Raw genomic sequence first — 15,815 nt, 5'->3', positions numbered from 1 at the left:
TGAATCTAATAAATAAGGGGAGGCTTTTTTTTTACATTTCTTTTACATCTTTCAAGGCAAACTATTATTGCGTTGGGTACATAAAAAGATACTCAATATGACTTAATAAATGAATATATAATTCTTGAGGGGGGTAGAAAGTCTAGAAAACATTCAGGGCTGACACACATATCATTGGTATATACGGCGATGTCCCCATTGTACTGAGGTTGGAAAAAGACACATCGTTCCAGAAATAAGGACAGAGAGGGTGTAGGGAAGAGCCGAGGCCAGAGGGCTCTGGAAATGGCCCTGCACCCAGGGAACCCCGTCTCTCTTTTGTTAACTCCCTGCACAGGAGGAGACCCCCACCCCACATCCCTGCCTTCCAGGGTCAGCACCTGGGTCATGGAGCCAGCCCCGGGGTGGGTGGGGGGGGCTGGCTCCTGGATCTTTCCCATTACATCATTCGTCCCATCGCCCTCAAAAGCTACCAAGCTCCCTGGCCCTCCCCGCCCTCCCCCACTCTTCTCCATACTTCTTATATCCCGACACGAGCTCCAGGTAGTTGGTGGGTGTGACATAGTTGTATCTCCGCAGCTCCAGCAACATCTTCTGGGAGTACTGCCCCACGGACCAGTGCATGGTGACAAAGATCTTGGCCACCTTCCTGTGGATCTGAGGCCCACGGAAAAGGATGCAAGACGGACAGTGAAGGCACATAGAGAAGGGACATGGGAGGGAGGGCGGGGCTGGGCGTGTGGGGAGGGCCTCACATTCTCCTCTGTGCCCAGGTCCACTCCTTGGAGGTACTTCTCGGCCACCTCCAGCAGGGCCTCGTGGGGCCACTCGGAGAACCAGTTGATGGTGGTGCAGTTCACCAGGGCCGGGTACTGGCGGATCCAGTTCCTGGTGACGGGTTTCGAGAAGAGGTCAGTCCCCTCCAGAGAGGCAGCCTCCAGCTCCTGGCTCCCTCACGGGTCGGGCTGCTTTCCAGAAACCCACGTGTCCCCTCCTCATGCTCCTGTGTCCCCCCCACCCCCACCCGTCCAGGTCCAGCTCCCCTCAGAGCTGGCTCAGTGTAGCATTTAGGGACAGACGGCCTGGTTCACACCCAGCTGTGGATCTTGAGCAAGGGAACATCACTTTGCTCATCTCTAAAATGGGAACAACGGGGCGCCTGGGTGGCTCAGTCGGTTGGGCGGCCGACTTTGGCTCAGGTCACGATCTCGCGGTCCGTGAGTTCAAGCCCCGCGTCGGGCTCTGTGCTGACAGCTCAGAGCCTGGAGCCTGTTTCAGATTCTGTGCCTCCCTCTCTCTGCCCCTCCCCTGTTCATGCTCTGTCTCTCCCCGTCTCAGAAATAAATAAACGTTAAATTTTTTTTTTTAAATAAATAAAATGGGAACAACAGGAATACCAACCAGGGCTGTTAGCTGACTCAGGGAGGTGACACGTGTAAAATGCTTAGCGCAGTGCCTGGCACAGTAATGCCATTAATATAAAACCAAACAAAAGGGTGGCCCAAATGGCCTCTCCGTACAATTCTGTCTCCCTCCTCCTCTCTGATGCCCTTAAAACCCGGTCACGCCAAGAATGGGTAATGGGTAAGCAAACCATGGCATATACACATAACGGACTATTACTCAGCCTTAAACAGTAAGGAAGTTCTGACTTCCTTGGGTGAAGGAATGGATGAAGCTTGAGAACTCTGAGCTGAGTGAAACAAGCGAGACAGACAAAGACAAAAACTGTATGACTCCACTTACGGGAGGTATCTAGAGTAGTCACTCACAGAAACAGAAAGGGGTCAGTGGTTGTCAGAGGCCAGGGCGGGGAGTGGGCAGGGGTGGTGTGTGGAGAAATGGGGGATTATTCAACATGTGTAGAATTTCAATTTTGCAAGATGAGAAAGTTCTAGAAATCTGTCACACACTGATGTGAATATGCTTAATGACACTGTGCCCTACACCCGAAAACCGGTGATGATGGCAAATTGTATGTAATTTTGCATTTTTAAAATCATGATTAAAAATTTTAAAACAGGGGCACCTGGGTGGTTCAGTCGGTTGAGCGTCCAACTTTGGCTCAGGTTATGATCTCAATGGTTGGTGGGTTCAAGCCCCGCGTCTGGCTCTGTGCTGACGGCTCAGAGCCTGGAGCCTGCTTTGGATTCTGTGTCTCCCTCGCTCTCCGTCCCTCCCCTGCTCATGCCCTGTCTTTGTCTCTCTCAAAAATAAACAAACATTAAAAATTTTTTTTCTTTAATGTTAAAACAAAACAAAACAAAGTGACAACGAAACAATGCAGTCACAGCACAAGGGAGCAGACAACTCTCATGTAGCAGCAGGAATAACCTGAAAGGAGCCGAGGTCTAGGGCGGGTAGGGTGGGAGAGCGGGCTATTCAGGACCCCAGAGGGTGCGGGGGAAGGCGGGGGTGGGGGGGTGGGGGCAGGACACACAGGCAGGGAGAGGCTGTCCCCGGACTCACCTGAAGGAGTTGCCCACGGGGCTGAGGCAGAGAACGATGTGCAGGTTGTCGCGCACGCGCTCAATGAGGTAGGCGAAGAGGCTGTCGGAGGACTGGGGCACCTGCTCGGCCTTGGCCTGCTCCGAGATGAGCGTCTGGATCTGCATGGAAGCCACTGCGCTTGGGGGAGCCACGGTTCCCGAGGCAGAGTCGGAGGGGTGGGGGCCGAGGCTGGGCGGACGGGACGGGGTGCGGCTTTTAAAGCCACTTGGGGGTGACGGAGGAGGAGCGGCTCTCGCCCCCGACGCGGGGGAGGGACGGACAGAGGGCCCCGAGGGAGCACATTCTGGGATCTGCGCTTCTTCAAGCTGGTGGAGGGTAGGGAAGCGTTCGAACCTCTTCAAATTCATCAGTCTTGTAGAGATTGGGGACCTCGCCCGAGCTCAGGATGTTGTTGATGTCCTCCAGGAACGACTCATCCGCAATCTGGGTGTCCACGAAGAGGAAGGATGTGGGCTTGAGCTCTACCCCCGCCTGGCGGTATAGACGTTTGATATCTGGGCCAGAAGAGGGCAGGAGGGAGGGGGGACAGACGGACTTCAGACTCACCATCCCGTCCCTTGTGCCCCCTTTGAGAGGTGGGAATCCGCCCCCAGCCTGCGACCCGAGCCCAGCACGCGCCCCCCCCGCGCGCCTGGCACGGCTGGCTACCGGCTTCCACCTCTCCGCTCCCCGGTCACCAGGGGATCTTTCACGCCTACCTTCTCGGAACTCCTGCCTTCGGTAATGTTTGCTGACCTCGATCTGGAAGGTGGCGTACTCACAGATGCAAGAGGCCAAGCGGGCCAGGCTCTGGCGCCCGCTGCCCCCAATGCCCACCAACAGCATGTTGCCCCGAGGCTGTCCGATGACCCGCACGATCCGTGTGACTGGGGGGCGGGAGACGAGGGCGGTGAGGCCTCTGGGACGCCCCGGGGGACCACCGGGCCCTACGCTAGAGACCTAGAGACCGGGGTGCCCGAAACTGAAGTACAGGGACCGCGAAGCGGGGGGAGCGGTCGGTGCCTGAGGCCGAGGCAGCGAGTCCACCGCCAGCGCAGCCCTGTCTGCCCGACACCACATCCTCGTCGTCGAGGAAGAGCCCCACCGTAGCCACTGGCCACCTGGGGCCAGAAAGGAAAGCAGCTTCCGGGACTCGCTCAGGAAGAGCCCACGCCGGGAGCTGGGGCGTGGGCCGGGCCGGGCGGAGGAAGTGCTCACTGTGTTCGATAGCCTCCCGGAAGAGTACCAGCTGCATGGGGACGACGGCGGGGGACAGGTTGTACTCCCTGAGGGCCGTCTCCATGGCCGCCTTCAGCGCAGCCAGGTCTGTCAGGTCCTCGTACACCTTGGGCTCCCGCATGAAGTCCCCTGGGCCGTGGGAAGCGGGCTCAGATCTCCACGGCCCGGTCGTGGCCAGGCTCCCCCAGGGACCCCATGCCCCAGCCCTCCCCCCGGGGGGCCTCCCAACACCCGCAGCCCGCGGGGGGGGGGGGGGGGGGGCACCAGCTCACCAAAGACGGGAGGACGTTTGTTGGGACAAAGATTATGCAACGTGAGGTCAAAGAAGGAGCCAAGTTTGTCGCTGATGATGCCCACGAAGGCCTCCAGGTCTGCAGCATCCACCAGCCGGTCAGAGAAGACTCTGTCGGGAGGGAGTGGGGTGAGGCTGGGGCATACGGAGGAGGGGGCCCCCTGGGCCTGGGCGGGTGGGGTGGGGGCGGGGCATACGGAGGAGGGGGGGCCCCTGGGCGGGTGGGGTGGGGCGGGGCATACGGAGGAGGAGGGGCCCCCTGGGCCGGTGGTGGCACGGGCGTCGCACCTGAAACACTCATGGATCCAGAGCCGTGTGATGCTGGACTTGGTGTCGTGAAAGTCCTTGTTGGCCCGAAGCATGCCCTGGAACACCTGGGGAAGAGGCGGGGCGGTGGGATGGCGGGAGGGAAGAGACCCCGTCCCAAGCGTTGAGAGGAAAGCCGAGAAAGCCGTTCCCGGCGGGGGAGCTTCACCTTGGAGATGTCCCGCAGGTTGAAGAGGTAGTGGATCTTGGCGGGCGTGGGCAGGAAGTGCTGTACCACCGTGTTGTACATGTCCAGCGTGGCCTCGGTCACCACGTTGCCGATGGGCTTCACCTCTTCCTCGAAGTCCTGAAGCTTCTGATTGATCATGGTGCCGAATATCCGGATGATCTGGGACTCCTGGGAACAGGCCCTCACGCTCACTCCCGCAGGGTGCCGGCCTGGCCGCCAGGGCCCGGACCCCGGCGAGGGGAGTTAAGTACTCATCCCGGGGGGCCGAACATAAAGGGGCGCAAAACCCACAAAATCAAGAGAAATAACATCTTAATGCAGTACTTAAAAATCAAATTCAGGGGCGCCTGGGTGGCTCAGTCGGTTAAGCGGCTGACTTCAGCCAGGTCACGATCTCGCGGTCCGTGAGTTCAAGCCCCCGTCAGGCTCTGTGCTGACGGCTCAGAGCCTGGAGCCTGTTTCCGATTCTGTGTCTCCCTCTCTCTGACCTTCCCCCGTTCATGCTCTGTCTCTCTCTGTCTCAAAAATAAATAAACGTTAAAAAAAAAATTAAAAAAAAAAAAAAGTCAAATTCAGGGGCACCCGGGTGGCTCAGTCGGTTAAGCATCTGACTCTTGGTTTCGCCTCAGGTCACGATCTCCTGGTTTGTGGGATAGAGGCCGGCGTCGGGCTCCGTGCTGTCAGCACACAGCCTGCTTGGGAGTCTCCCTCTCCCTCTCTCTTCTCCCCCTCTCCCCCTCTCTCTCAAAAGTAAACAAACATTTAAAAATTAAGAAAGAAAAACTGAAATTAATGCAAAATATCCATGGTGAACAAATACGCACGTTTTAAATAAAGATGGGGTCAGGATTGCTGCAGTTTCCTTTTGCCTCAGGCTCTGAGATCCCTCAGCAACCACCGGTCTCGGATTTATTTAACATTGTGGTGTGGTGTTTGTTCACCACGAATTTTTGGCTTTGACTATTTTAATGTTGCATTCGAATGTTATGTATCTTGATGACTGAGGCTTCTGGGGTGCCCCGGAGGCCTCACTCACCTCCCCGAACCCTGGAGTTCCTTAGCGTCTTTGGGGCCCCTGAGTCCTCCTCCCCCAGGACCACAAGGCTGCACAGGCCAGAGATGGCCAGCCACACTCTTCTGGCTCAGGAGAAGCAAGGGCTCCCACAAACAGCAGCCCCCCACCGTGTTACTGCTCCCTGTGCACGCCTCTGCTCGGAGGTCCCCCCACCCCTCCTGGATCTGCCTCCTGGTTCTCTGGGACACGGATGGCTTGCCTCTCACGGCCCCCCCTCCCCGGGCCCCCATCGCGCCCTCACTGTGGGGAAGGTCATGTTGATGACGTTGAAGCGGCTTTGCAGTCTGGGGGAGATGATGGTCCGTCCGCCCCCGGGAGGGCCCATGGCAGCCATCAGGAACATGTCCTGGAGAGCAGAGACCGGCAGGAAAGGGGCAACACAGGGCACAGGAATATGGAGGATGTCAGAGGAGCCGGATGAGGGCAGTAAGGGGAGAGGAGAGGGGCCAGGACAGCAGAAAGGGAACAGGGAAGGTGAAGGGAAGGAAGGGATTAGGGACAGTTTGTTTGGAATTATTAAAGTGACATATTTGTTTTAATTTCATTATAATCCATGTACCAAAAACAGAAAATGGAAGTAACTTAAAAAATGTTTGAATACGGGGCACCTGAGTGGCTTAGTCAGTTAAGCATCTGACTTTGGCTCAGGTCGCCATCTCACGGTTCGTGGGTTCGAGCCCCACGTCAGGCTCTGTGCGGACAGCTCAGAGCCTGGAGCCTGGTTCGGATTCTGGGTCTCCCTCTCTCTCTGCCCCTCCCCTGCTCACGTTCTGTCTCTCTCTGTCTCAAAAATAAACATTAAAAAAGATTTTTTAAAAAGTTTGACTATGTTTTCTAGACTTTGTTTCCCTCCCCCTCTTTTCTCAGCACGTATGTGTGTGTGCATGCGTGTTCTTTCCCAGAAACACAAGAATACACTAGCCGTCAGGAGAGCTTCTGACCCTGAGTGCCAGACAGACGGACCCCCCCCCCACCCCGCCCCGGTGGGAGGGATGGAAGGGCTGCTGCCCGAGGATTTGGAAAAAAGAAACAAGATGCTCAGAATCCTGTGGGTGCAGACTGCCTGGGGGTGCCCCGTAGGGGGACGTGGGGAGGCGGGACCCGAGTCAGGGACACCCTGGACGGCAGCAGGGGAGTCACGTGAGCGTGGGGAAGGCGTGGAGGTGGAGGACGGGACCCTTTGGCCACAAAGCACAGGGCAGAGTCACCGAGGAGAGTTCGCAACAGGGACTGATAAGTGAGGAGCCGGGAGTCTCGGGCCGGAGGCGGCCGGCCCCACCCGTGTGGAGAGGAATATAGGATCACAGGAGTCTCCCCATCTCCCGGATGCTTACTCGGATGTACTTGATGGTCTGCTTCGTGCGATCGTACCAGAAGCCGTAGTCAAGCCAGAGACGGATCAGCTCCAGGGGGGGCTGGGACCCAAACACGTCCTTCGCCGGCATGTTCAGGTCATCCATAAAGGTGACCATGCTTTTGCCCCCAAGCGGCACGTAGACCCCCTTGGTTCGCTTCTCCACCCTGCTCTCGATGATGCTCTGCACGTTGTTGGACGTGGTCTGGTGGAAGGGGTACGGGGTGAATGCTTGGGTCTCCCGGGAGACACTCGGGGTTCGGGAGGAGTGTGGTCAGGCACTTGGATCCCGAGGGAGGGCGCGGAGGGCAGGGAGGGCCTGGGCCCCACGACGCACCTGTGCGGACATGTTGACGGTGAGCACAGACCACTGGCTGGAAGGCAAGGACTGCAGGACGCTCTGGGCGATGGACGTCTTTCCGGTCCCCACGGGACCCACCAGCAGGGTGGGATTCTGGTTGGCCACCAAGGCGCTCACCAGGTAGTTGTAGCGAACAGTGTCGACCGTGGGCACCATGATCTTGTAGAAGGGGGAGCTAGGGAGGAAAGCGAACCCTGTCCAAGGGGCCTGGCCACCTCCTTTCAAACGGCCGCTTCCTCCCGCCCCCTGACGTTTATCTCCCTCAGACGTCACCGACCCTGCCTCCTGAGGGGCCCGGAGGCCGGGCGTCCTGCTTCCGGCCTTCCAGAGCCGCCTCCTCTGGGAGCCAGCCCCCCTCCTCTGCAGCGCACATCTGCCTCGAGGCCCCGGCTCTCTGCCCACATCTCCCACCAACCACAGCCCCAAGCCCGACCCCCCACAGGCCCCGCTCTCACTTTGGGGGGTAACGCCAAGTCTTTGGGAGCTTTTCCTCAAACGACGTCCAGCTTCGCATCTTGGGGTCCACAAAGTACTCGTACACCGTGTCCTAAGGAGGGAACACGTGTGAGGCCACCAGAGCCTTCTCCAGCTGTCCCCGGCCGGCCGGGAGTTTGCACAGCCCGCTGGGTGAGAGAAAGAGGGCCGGGTTGGCACGGCTGAAACTCAAGCAGAGCCTGGCGTAGGGAACCTCGTGGGTGCTAGAAAAACAGGAAACGTCGGGGACGGCTGGGTCTGAGCGTCCTTGCCTTATTGGGAAAGGAGCCCTCAATCTCTCGGAGGTAGCTGTCGATCTTCTCGCGTCCCTCCTCGTCCACGGAGGCGCACACGGACCAGATCATGCTGAACACGAAGGTCAGCTCTACCATGGTCACGTAGTTTTCGCCGTCGGCTGGGTTCACCTGGATGGAACAGGAGAAGGGACTCAGTCTCCATCCGTAAGAAAAGGGGGGGGGGGTCTATTGTGGCAAATCGCGGCAAAAGCTTAGAGTCTTCCTCCCTCCCTGGTTTTATTTGGAGACACCGTGTGGTTGTAGGTATACCTAAACCTAAAGCGTTCAGATGGACCTGAAAGTTCTGGTAAGTCGGCAGCTGCCCTGACGCTCTTTGCTGCTGTGTCATAAAGGCACAGCAGTGGCGTGGCCACACCACGTCTGCCCTGAAGAAGTGCCCACAGGTGCCCTAGGACCCGGGGCCCGGGGCGTCGTGGCAACTTGTCTGTAAATTGCAAAAAATGAGATGACCTAAATGTCCACCAGTAGAGGGATGAAAAAAGAAAATGCCATGCTCTACGGTGGAACAGCGGGCAAGGCTTAAAAGCAATAAAATCAATCTACGGATGCTGATACAGAACTCAAACCCATATTGCTGTATGTGTACATGAGGTGTATAACATGATACGTTTTTTATTTTTTATTAAAAAAAATTTTTTTTTTACATTCATTTATTTTTGAGAGACAGAGCACAACTGAGGGAGGGGCAGAGAGAGAGAGGGAGACACAGAATCTGAAGCGCAGGCTCCAGGCTCCGAGCTGTCAGCCCAGAGCCCGACGCGGGGCTCGAACCCACAAACCGTGAGATCATGACCTGAGCCGAGGTCGGACGCTCAACCGACTGAGCCACCCAGGCGCCCCTGATGTGTTTTTTAAATATCACATTTTCTACGACTGCCTACGGGCCTGTATGTCAATATGTATCGGAAAGGTCTGAAATGATATGTGCACACATTCCACAGTAGTTACTCACCTAGAGGGGGTTGCAGACCAGGACTGCGAGGACAGAGATGATCAAAAAGGTCTCTAGCTTAATATGAAGATTTTTATTTTTATTTATTTTTATTTAAAAAAATTTTTTAATGCTTATTTATTTTTGAGAGAGATAGAGTATGAGCCGGGGGAGGGGCAGAGGGAGAGGGAGACACAGAATCGGAAACAGGCTCGGCTCAGAGCCTGATGCGGGGCTCAAACTCACGAGCTGTGAGATCACAACCTGAGCTGAAGTCGGACGCTCAACCTACTGAGCCACCCAGGCGTCCCAATTTTTATTTTTTATTTTTAAGGGGCGCCTGGGTGGCTCAGTCGGTTAAGCGTCCGACTTCGGCTCAGGTCATGATCCCACGGCTTGTGAGCTCAAGCCCCGTGTCGGGCTCTGTGCTGACGGCTCAGAGCCTGGGGCCTGCTTCGGATTCTGTGTCTCCCTCTCTCTGCCCCTCCCCTGCTCGTACTCTGTCTCTCTCTGTCTCAAAAATAAATAAAACATTAAAAAAAAAAATTTTTTTTAAGTTTATTTATCTTGTGGCGCCTGGGTGGCTTAGTCGGTTAAGTGTCCGACTTTGGCTTAGGTCATGATCTCACCGTTCGTGTGTTCGAGCCTTGCATTGGGCTCTGTGCTGACAGTTCAGAGCCTGGAGCCTGCTTCAGGTTCTGTGTCTCTCTCTCTCCCTGCTCATGCTCTGTCTCTCTCAAGAATAAATAAACATTAAAAAAAGTTTCTTTATCTTGAGAGAGAGCACACATGAGTAGGGGAGGGGCAGAGAGGGAGAGGGAGAGAGAGAGAATCCCAGGCAGATTCTGAGCTACCCATAGCAGAGCTTGGCGTGGGGTTCGAAACCACAAACCGCGAGATCATGACTTGAGCCGAGACCAAGGGTCGGATGCTTAACCGACTGAGCCACCCAGGCGTCCCTATATGAACATTTTTAATTTTTAGAAAGTAAACCAGAGTTAACTATTCCTTGTGTAATTAAAAATCAAAATTTAGGGGCGCCTGGGTGGCTCAGTTGGTTGAGCGTCCGACTTCGGCTCAGGTCACGATCTCACAGTCCGTGAGTTCGAGCCCCACGTCGGGCTCTGGGCTGATGGCTCAGAGCCTGGAGCCTGTTTCCGATTCTGTGTCTCCCTCTCTCTCTGCCCCTCCCCCGTTCATGCTCTGTCTCTCTCTGTCCCAAAAATAAATAAACGTTAAAAAATCAAAATTTAAGGGGCGCCTGGGTGGCGCAGTCGGTTAAGCGTCCGACTTCGGCTCAGGTCACGATCTCGCGGTCCGGGAGTTCGAGCCCCGCGTCGGGCTCTGGGCTGATGGCTCAGAGCCTGGAGCCTGTTTCCGATTCTGTGTCTCCCTCTCTCTCTGCCCCTCCCCCGTTCATGCTCTGTCTCTCTCTGTCCCAAAAATAAATAAACGTTGAAAAAAAAAATTAAAAAAAAAAATAAATTAAAAAAAAAAATCAAAATTTAAAATGTACCAAGTTCATAGCAGAAACAGCATGTTTATTTTTTTGTGTTTTTAAAAAAAGGTTTTTTTAATGTTTATTTTTGAGAGAGAGTGAGAGAGAGAGAGAGAGAGAGAGAGAGAGAGAGCATGAGCAGGGGAGGGGCAGAGAGAGAGGGAGACACAGAATCCAAAGCAGGCTGCAGGCTCCAGGCTCCGAGCTGTCAGCACAGAGCCCGACGTGCGGCTTGAACCCAAGAAACACGAGATCATGGCCTGAGCCAAAGTCGGACGCTTAACCGACTGAGCCACCCAGGCGCCCCTTATGTTTTGCTTTGTTTTGTTTTGCTTTGCTTTGTTTTGTTTTGCTTTGTTTAAGGAAGTTCTAGGCCCAGTGTGGGCCCTGAGTTCATGACTCCAAGATCAAGGGTCACATGCTCCACCGGCTGAGTCAGCCAGGCGCCCCGAGAGACAGCACATTTGGACCCCTGGGGGCTCGTGGCAGGTACTGTTTCTGGAGCCGGGCGTGGGGCGCACACGGGGCTAACTCGGCACGGTTCGCCCGGTCTCTAACGGGCTCCGTGGAAACAGCCTCAGGCCGTGCGTGAAAAGCTCTTGAGGATGGTTCTGAATGAAGACTCCGAGAATGACAGATAAGGGGACACAGAAGATGCTACCCCGTCCGCAATACCGAACACTCCATAGTCCCAAGAGGTGGGTGGGGAGCCATGCCGAAGCTCTGCCGTCCATCACAGTTGGTCCAGACTCCTTGGCCTATCCGTCCAGCTCATCCCAGCTCACGACGCGTCCCACCATCCCGCCCTCCAGGCCTCTGCACGCGACGCCGGGTCCCGCCACCTGGCCAGCCCTCCTCGGCGCCCGCGCGGCTGACACCGTATAATCGTCCTTCATCCATCCATCACCTTGCCGGTCCCTCCACACAGGTTCAGTGTGCATCAACTGTGCCAGGAATGACATACCCTGCCAGAGGTCCTCACTGTTCTACGACCTCACATCAAGGGTTTGGTTGTGTGGTGATGTCTTCAAAAATGATACAAACCACTTCTAGGCAGTGATTTAAGCTCAACAGACAGATATCCCACTTTGGTCCTTACTCCAGAATTCTGAACTGGACGACATTGCTCTTAAATGTCAATTAACGTGAAAATTTCCAAAGCCCCCTCATCAGATTAGGCTGGGAGCTCCTTCCCGCAGGAACAGCAGCCCAGGGCCTCCCATAGACCAAAACTTAGTATCTATTTTTTGAAAGGACAGAGAAATGAGGAACAAAACAAACTCTCCTCGGCTCCCCAATACGGGTAGGAAATTCTAGTGACACTTCACTGTGTACCATCAGCCGTCAGAGGCCTGAGTCTGGCATTCGACCACGTGTGCACAGGCACACACAGCCACGCATGTGCGCGAGGTCAGTGAGGCCTCCCCCTGGGGTCCCCGCTCCACTCAGGTCTGCGTACGAACCGTGTCTCAGACACCCCGTTCCCCGGAGTGCGCCCCGCAAGGTCACGAGCCCCCCGGCCCGGGCCCCGCTCCGCCGCCCCCACTCACCCCATTCTCTGGCGTGGCCAGGGCCGAGTACAGCTTGCAGAGGGAGATGATCCCACTGTATTCCGGGAGGGGCACCAGCTCGTTGCAATAATCCCTCTTGAAGGTCAGCATCTTGTCGATGAACTTCTCGAACATGCGCTGAAGGGGCTCGGCCTCAGCCTGGAGTCCGCGAGAGAGGCCTCTCGCTCTACGTCCCGCAGGCCCCACCGGTCACCCGCCCTCTCCTCACCCCACCCTGCACACCTTCGGTCTCCTCTCCAGCCAGGACTGAACATACGGCTTCCAGCCCAGGTCAGCGTAGTCAGTGTAGACCATCCCGCAGCGAGACACGGTGGCGGGAGAGGCCACGGCCAAGTTCTCCACCTCGAACAGCAGCGACACCTGAGGACACGCTGGGTCAGAGCTTCATCCTTCGGCCACCTCACTCCCATCAGGAGAAATCACTCAGGACTCGATGCCCCCAAGTGTCTCTGTCCGAGCGCCGAGCAGGGCAGGGTGATTGATGGCCTATGGCTTACAAATGACTTGCGTTTTAAAAGAATTTAGAGCTCGTTCAAGGTTAAGCTTATGGAAAACCTCTCTGTCTCTCTCTCTCTCGCTGGCTCGCTTGCATTGTGTGGGTGGGCGGGTGGAGAAGGGTGAGCTTCACAGCCGGTGAACACGTAACCCCGGGCAGTCGGCGAAGGCGGCACGGACTTCTTTCCTATCAGCTGTTCCCACCGTCCGTGGGAGACGGGTCTCCCTGAACCCAGGCAGCCTCCCCCTTCCTGGTCCCTCAGAGCTGCCCCTTCCCCCCCACCGAGCACTGCCTCCTGCCCCGGGTCCCCAGCTCCGCAGGGCCGGCACCTGTTCGGGCATCGCGATACGCTCCCCGTTGATGAGGGTCAGGACTTTGTTATCGTCCATGACAGAGTTCATGCTCTCGATCCACAGCGTGTCCACGGGGCCGTCGAAAAGGATCCACTTCTCATCGGGCTTCTCGTCTTGGTAGGAGGAGGACGGTCAGGAAGCCAGGACTTTCTCCCCAGACCTCCCTTCCCACTCGCGTCCCCGGAGAGGCAGGCGCGAGCCACCTTGTACTCAGCATGCCCCGCGCGGTCGTCTCCCAAACGTGCGCCTTCCAGCCCCCACCCCCCGCCCAACCCCTCGGGCGACTCCGGCACCGGCCGTCCCCACCCCATGACCCTCTGGGCACCTGCACACGCCGCCCGCATGACACTGGACAAGATGCCGTCTGTCCACTCATTAGTGTTGAGGTCGTACTCCCCATACAGTTCCCCCAAGGACAAGGCCTTAGGGTTCAGGGGGAACTCCTGGAAGCGACACAGCAGGAGGTGTCGAGGTGCCGGCAGGCACCACCCCAAGACGTCGTCTTATTTCCACCCGCCCCCTTTATATCCAGGGCTCTGTGCCCACCCTGCTCTCTCTCATCTCCCCCAGCCCTGCCCTCCTGGTCCGCACCGCCCCCCCCCCCCCCCCCCGACCCTGTGCATTCCTGCCCCCGCCCTCCCTGGCCGTCCACCGGGGGCTTTGCTGTCCCAACTCCGCACCCGAACGATATTGAAGTTGGGGTCCCCGGCGCGGCACAGGGAGGACAGGGAGGACTGTAGGATCCGCCACGAGGCCGTCTTGCCGCTGCCCGTGCCGCCCACGATCATGGCCGAGTGGCGGGAGTTCTTGGTCTCGTACAGCTGGATCACCTTGGTGAGCGTGAACGGCGTGGCCTGCAGGCCCATATCGCGGGTCTCCTGCTCGATGGTCTCCCGCAGCTGAGAGAAGCCAAAAACGCAGGGAGAAAGGATGAGGCCTATAAGGGACTCTCACAGGGTCCCCAGTGCCTGGAGGCTCACGTTCAGACCCCAGATATGGCACCGGGGCCCCCTGCACTCTGGCCGTGGACGGACCCAGTGTGGAGTGGAGGGACCGGGCTCCGGGCCAGCCTGCCTGGGGCCCCAGCTTCAGCTACGTGAGCCCGAGAAAGTTGCCCCTCTGAGCCTCAGTTTCCTCACCCGTTAAACGGGAATAACGAGGACGCTTTCCTTGTAAGGTTGTTGCACTATCTCCCTACATTGACTCCCCCTCCTCGTCCCGGAAATGGTCTTTCTTGCCAGCTTAGCGATGCATCGACAAAGACGTATTTCTATCCAGCATGGTCGTGGTTGCAGTAGAAGGGAGCACTCAGGGGATCTAAACTATCGTTGCAGGAGAAGGAGATCTCTGTACTTTCTAGAACCCTCCGGCCCACCCCTCCCATTCTATGGCTCCACGCATCAGCAGCTCCTGGCCGCCTCTCAGCACCCTGCCCCCCCACCTCCCTGTGAGGAGAGAAGTCGAGGCAGGGGGCGCTGCTGGGCACAGAGCAAATAGAAGGGCTCAGAGGGCTCTGTGAAGTGAGTCGGGGGGGGGGGGGGGGGGGGGGGGCTGAAGCAAGAGAGCGGAGTGTCTGAGAGGTCCCGGAGATGAGGAAGCCCGGAGAGGTCAACCGTCCCACAGGAGGTCACGGCCAGTGGAGGGCAGAACAAAGACATTCGCTTCACACAGGAGGGTGGGGGAGGACCGGGGGACAGATACCTTGCCGTAGTCGATGACGGGCAGCTCCGTGCTGGGGAACAGATCTTGCACAATGGCGTTGAAGAGCGGCGCGTCGGCCGAGGTCAGCTTGGCAATGTTCATGTCTCGCATGGAGAGCAGCAAAACCTGGGCGGGAAAAGACGGAGCCTCGGGCCTGAGCGGCCAGGGCCTGGGTTCTCACCGGGCCCTTCCTCTCCAAAGGGGCGAGGCGCAGGGGGCGAGGCGCCGGGGCGAAGCTCAGGGGCAGGAACGACGCACGTTCAGCAGCACGACAGGTCACGCGGGGGACAGAAGTCGGTGGGGGGGGGCGGGGGGCGGGGATCCCAACCGGGGACAGGACCTGGAAAGCTTCGGTGAGGGCGCACGGGCCCCGTGACGGCGGAGGTTGCGTCCCAGGGGCCGTGTCCCTGACCCACCTCTTCATCAGACAGGTCGGGCTGCAGACGGCGCTTCTTGCCGGCATAGCGCAGGAGGGAGGTGAGCGCGCGCAGGCCGAAGTCGTAATGGTCCTGTCTGGACAGCTGCTGCACGGCCAGCGAGTACAGCGTGTATACCTTCTTGGCCAGGATCTGGGGAGCCGAAACGGGGGGGGGGGGAGCATCGAGCACCCCAGAAACCCTTCTCCTTCACGCGGGACGGTTACAGATACAGGAAGCCCGGCCCTGGGACCTGAGGCGGCCGGGATGCGCTCTGTGGACAATTCTAGAGGGAAGATCTCGGGACCGGTCCCAACGTGGGTTAGGGGCTTCACGGAGGGGAGACCTCCCTCCTCCGAGCGCTCCCGCCCCCACATCCTACCGACGACAGCCTCCGTTCCTCGTAGGATAAGTTGACTGGGAGGCTGGGGCGCTCCTCCGTCCAGGGAATAGCCCGAGAAGGGAAGGAAGAGAATTCCGAAAGGACGTCATGGGCCTACCTTGCAGTTGCCGAAGCCCTCCCCGAAGAGAATGATCTCCGCGATGAGAGTAGAGTCCGGCACCACCATGGCGATCGGGCGGAACATGGATTTAAGGTTATCGGGCAGTTCTGTGCGCCCGGCGTAGCCTGGAACACAGCGCCATTTCTTAAGAGCCCAAACTACTCCCCACTCGGCCCCACCCTCCCCAACCCTGGCAAGCCCCACAGTCTCCCCGACTCCGAGCACATGCTCTCCCCGCCCCCCACCTC

The 15,815-nt window shown here is 57.7% G+C and overlaps 1 protein-coding gene across 6 annotated transcripts in view; it reads right to left on the bottom strand.

Moving 5' to 3' along the window:
• Positions 1–15,815, bottom strand: part of DNAH2 (dynein axonemal heavy chain 2) — a 92,530-nt gene that overhangs the window by 26,759 nt on the left and 49,956 nt on the right. For all 6 annotated transcript variants that reach the window (XR_007146729.1, XM_047832089.1, XM_047832091.1 and 3 more), the window contains exons 39-60: positions 15,565–15,692; positions 15,065–15,217; positions 14,649–14,774; positions 13,628–13,846; positions 13,273–13,390; positions 12,924–13,060; positions 12,321–12,458; positions 12,078–12,236; positions 8,054–8,206; positions 7,763–7,854; positions 7,284–7,482; positions 6,927–7,151; positions 5,834–5,938; positions 4,497–4,685; positions 4,310–4,395; positions 4,002–4,132; positions 3,709–3,858; positions 3,210–3,377; positions 2,845–3,005; positions 2,470–2,609; positions 756–888; positions 518–657 (exon numbers count right to left, since the gene is read on the bottom strand). Coding sequence is in view for 5 of the 6 variants with exons in the window: in XM_047832089.1 (XP_047688045.1) it covers positions 518–657; positions 756–888; positions 2,470–2,609; positions 2,845–3,005; positions 3,210–3,377; positions 3,709–3,858; positions 4,002–4,132; positions 4,310–4,395; positions 4,497–4,685; positions 5,834–5,938; positions 6,927–7,151; positions 7,284–7,482; positions 7,763–7,854; positions 8,054–8,206; positions 12,078–12,236; positions 12,321–12,458; positions 12,924–13,060; positions 13,273–13,390; positions 13,628–13,846; positions 14,649–14,774; positions 15,065–15,217; positions 15,565–15,692 (3,250 nt within the window). In the remaining variant the exon portion in view is untranslated. The remainder of the gene's footprint in view (positions 1–517; positions 658–755; positions 889–2,469; positions 2,610–2,844; positions 3,006–3,209; positions 3,378–3,708; positions 3,859–4,001; positions 4,133–4,309; positions 4,396–4,496; positions 4,686–5,833; positions 5,939–6,926; positions 7,152–7,283; positions 7,483–7,762; positions 7,855–8,053; positions 8,207–12,077; positions 12,237–12,320; positions 12,459–12,923; positions 13,061–13,272; positions 13,391–13,627; positions 13,847–14,648; positions 14,775–15,064; positions 15,218–15,564; positions 15,693–15,815) is intronic.

Source organism: Prionailurus viverrinus, chromosome E1 (assembly GCF_022837055.1).
Source record: "Prionailurus viverrinus isolate Anna chromosome E1, UM_Priviv_1.0, whole genome shotgun sequence".
Lineage (NCBI taxonomy): Eukaryota > Metazoa > Chordata > Mammalia > Carnivora > Felidae > Prionailurus > Prionailurus viverrinus.
Note: the sequence above shows the minus strand (reverse complement) of the source record. Positions and strands in the feature narration are given on the sequence as shown.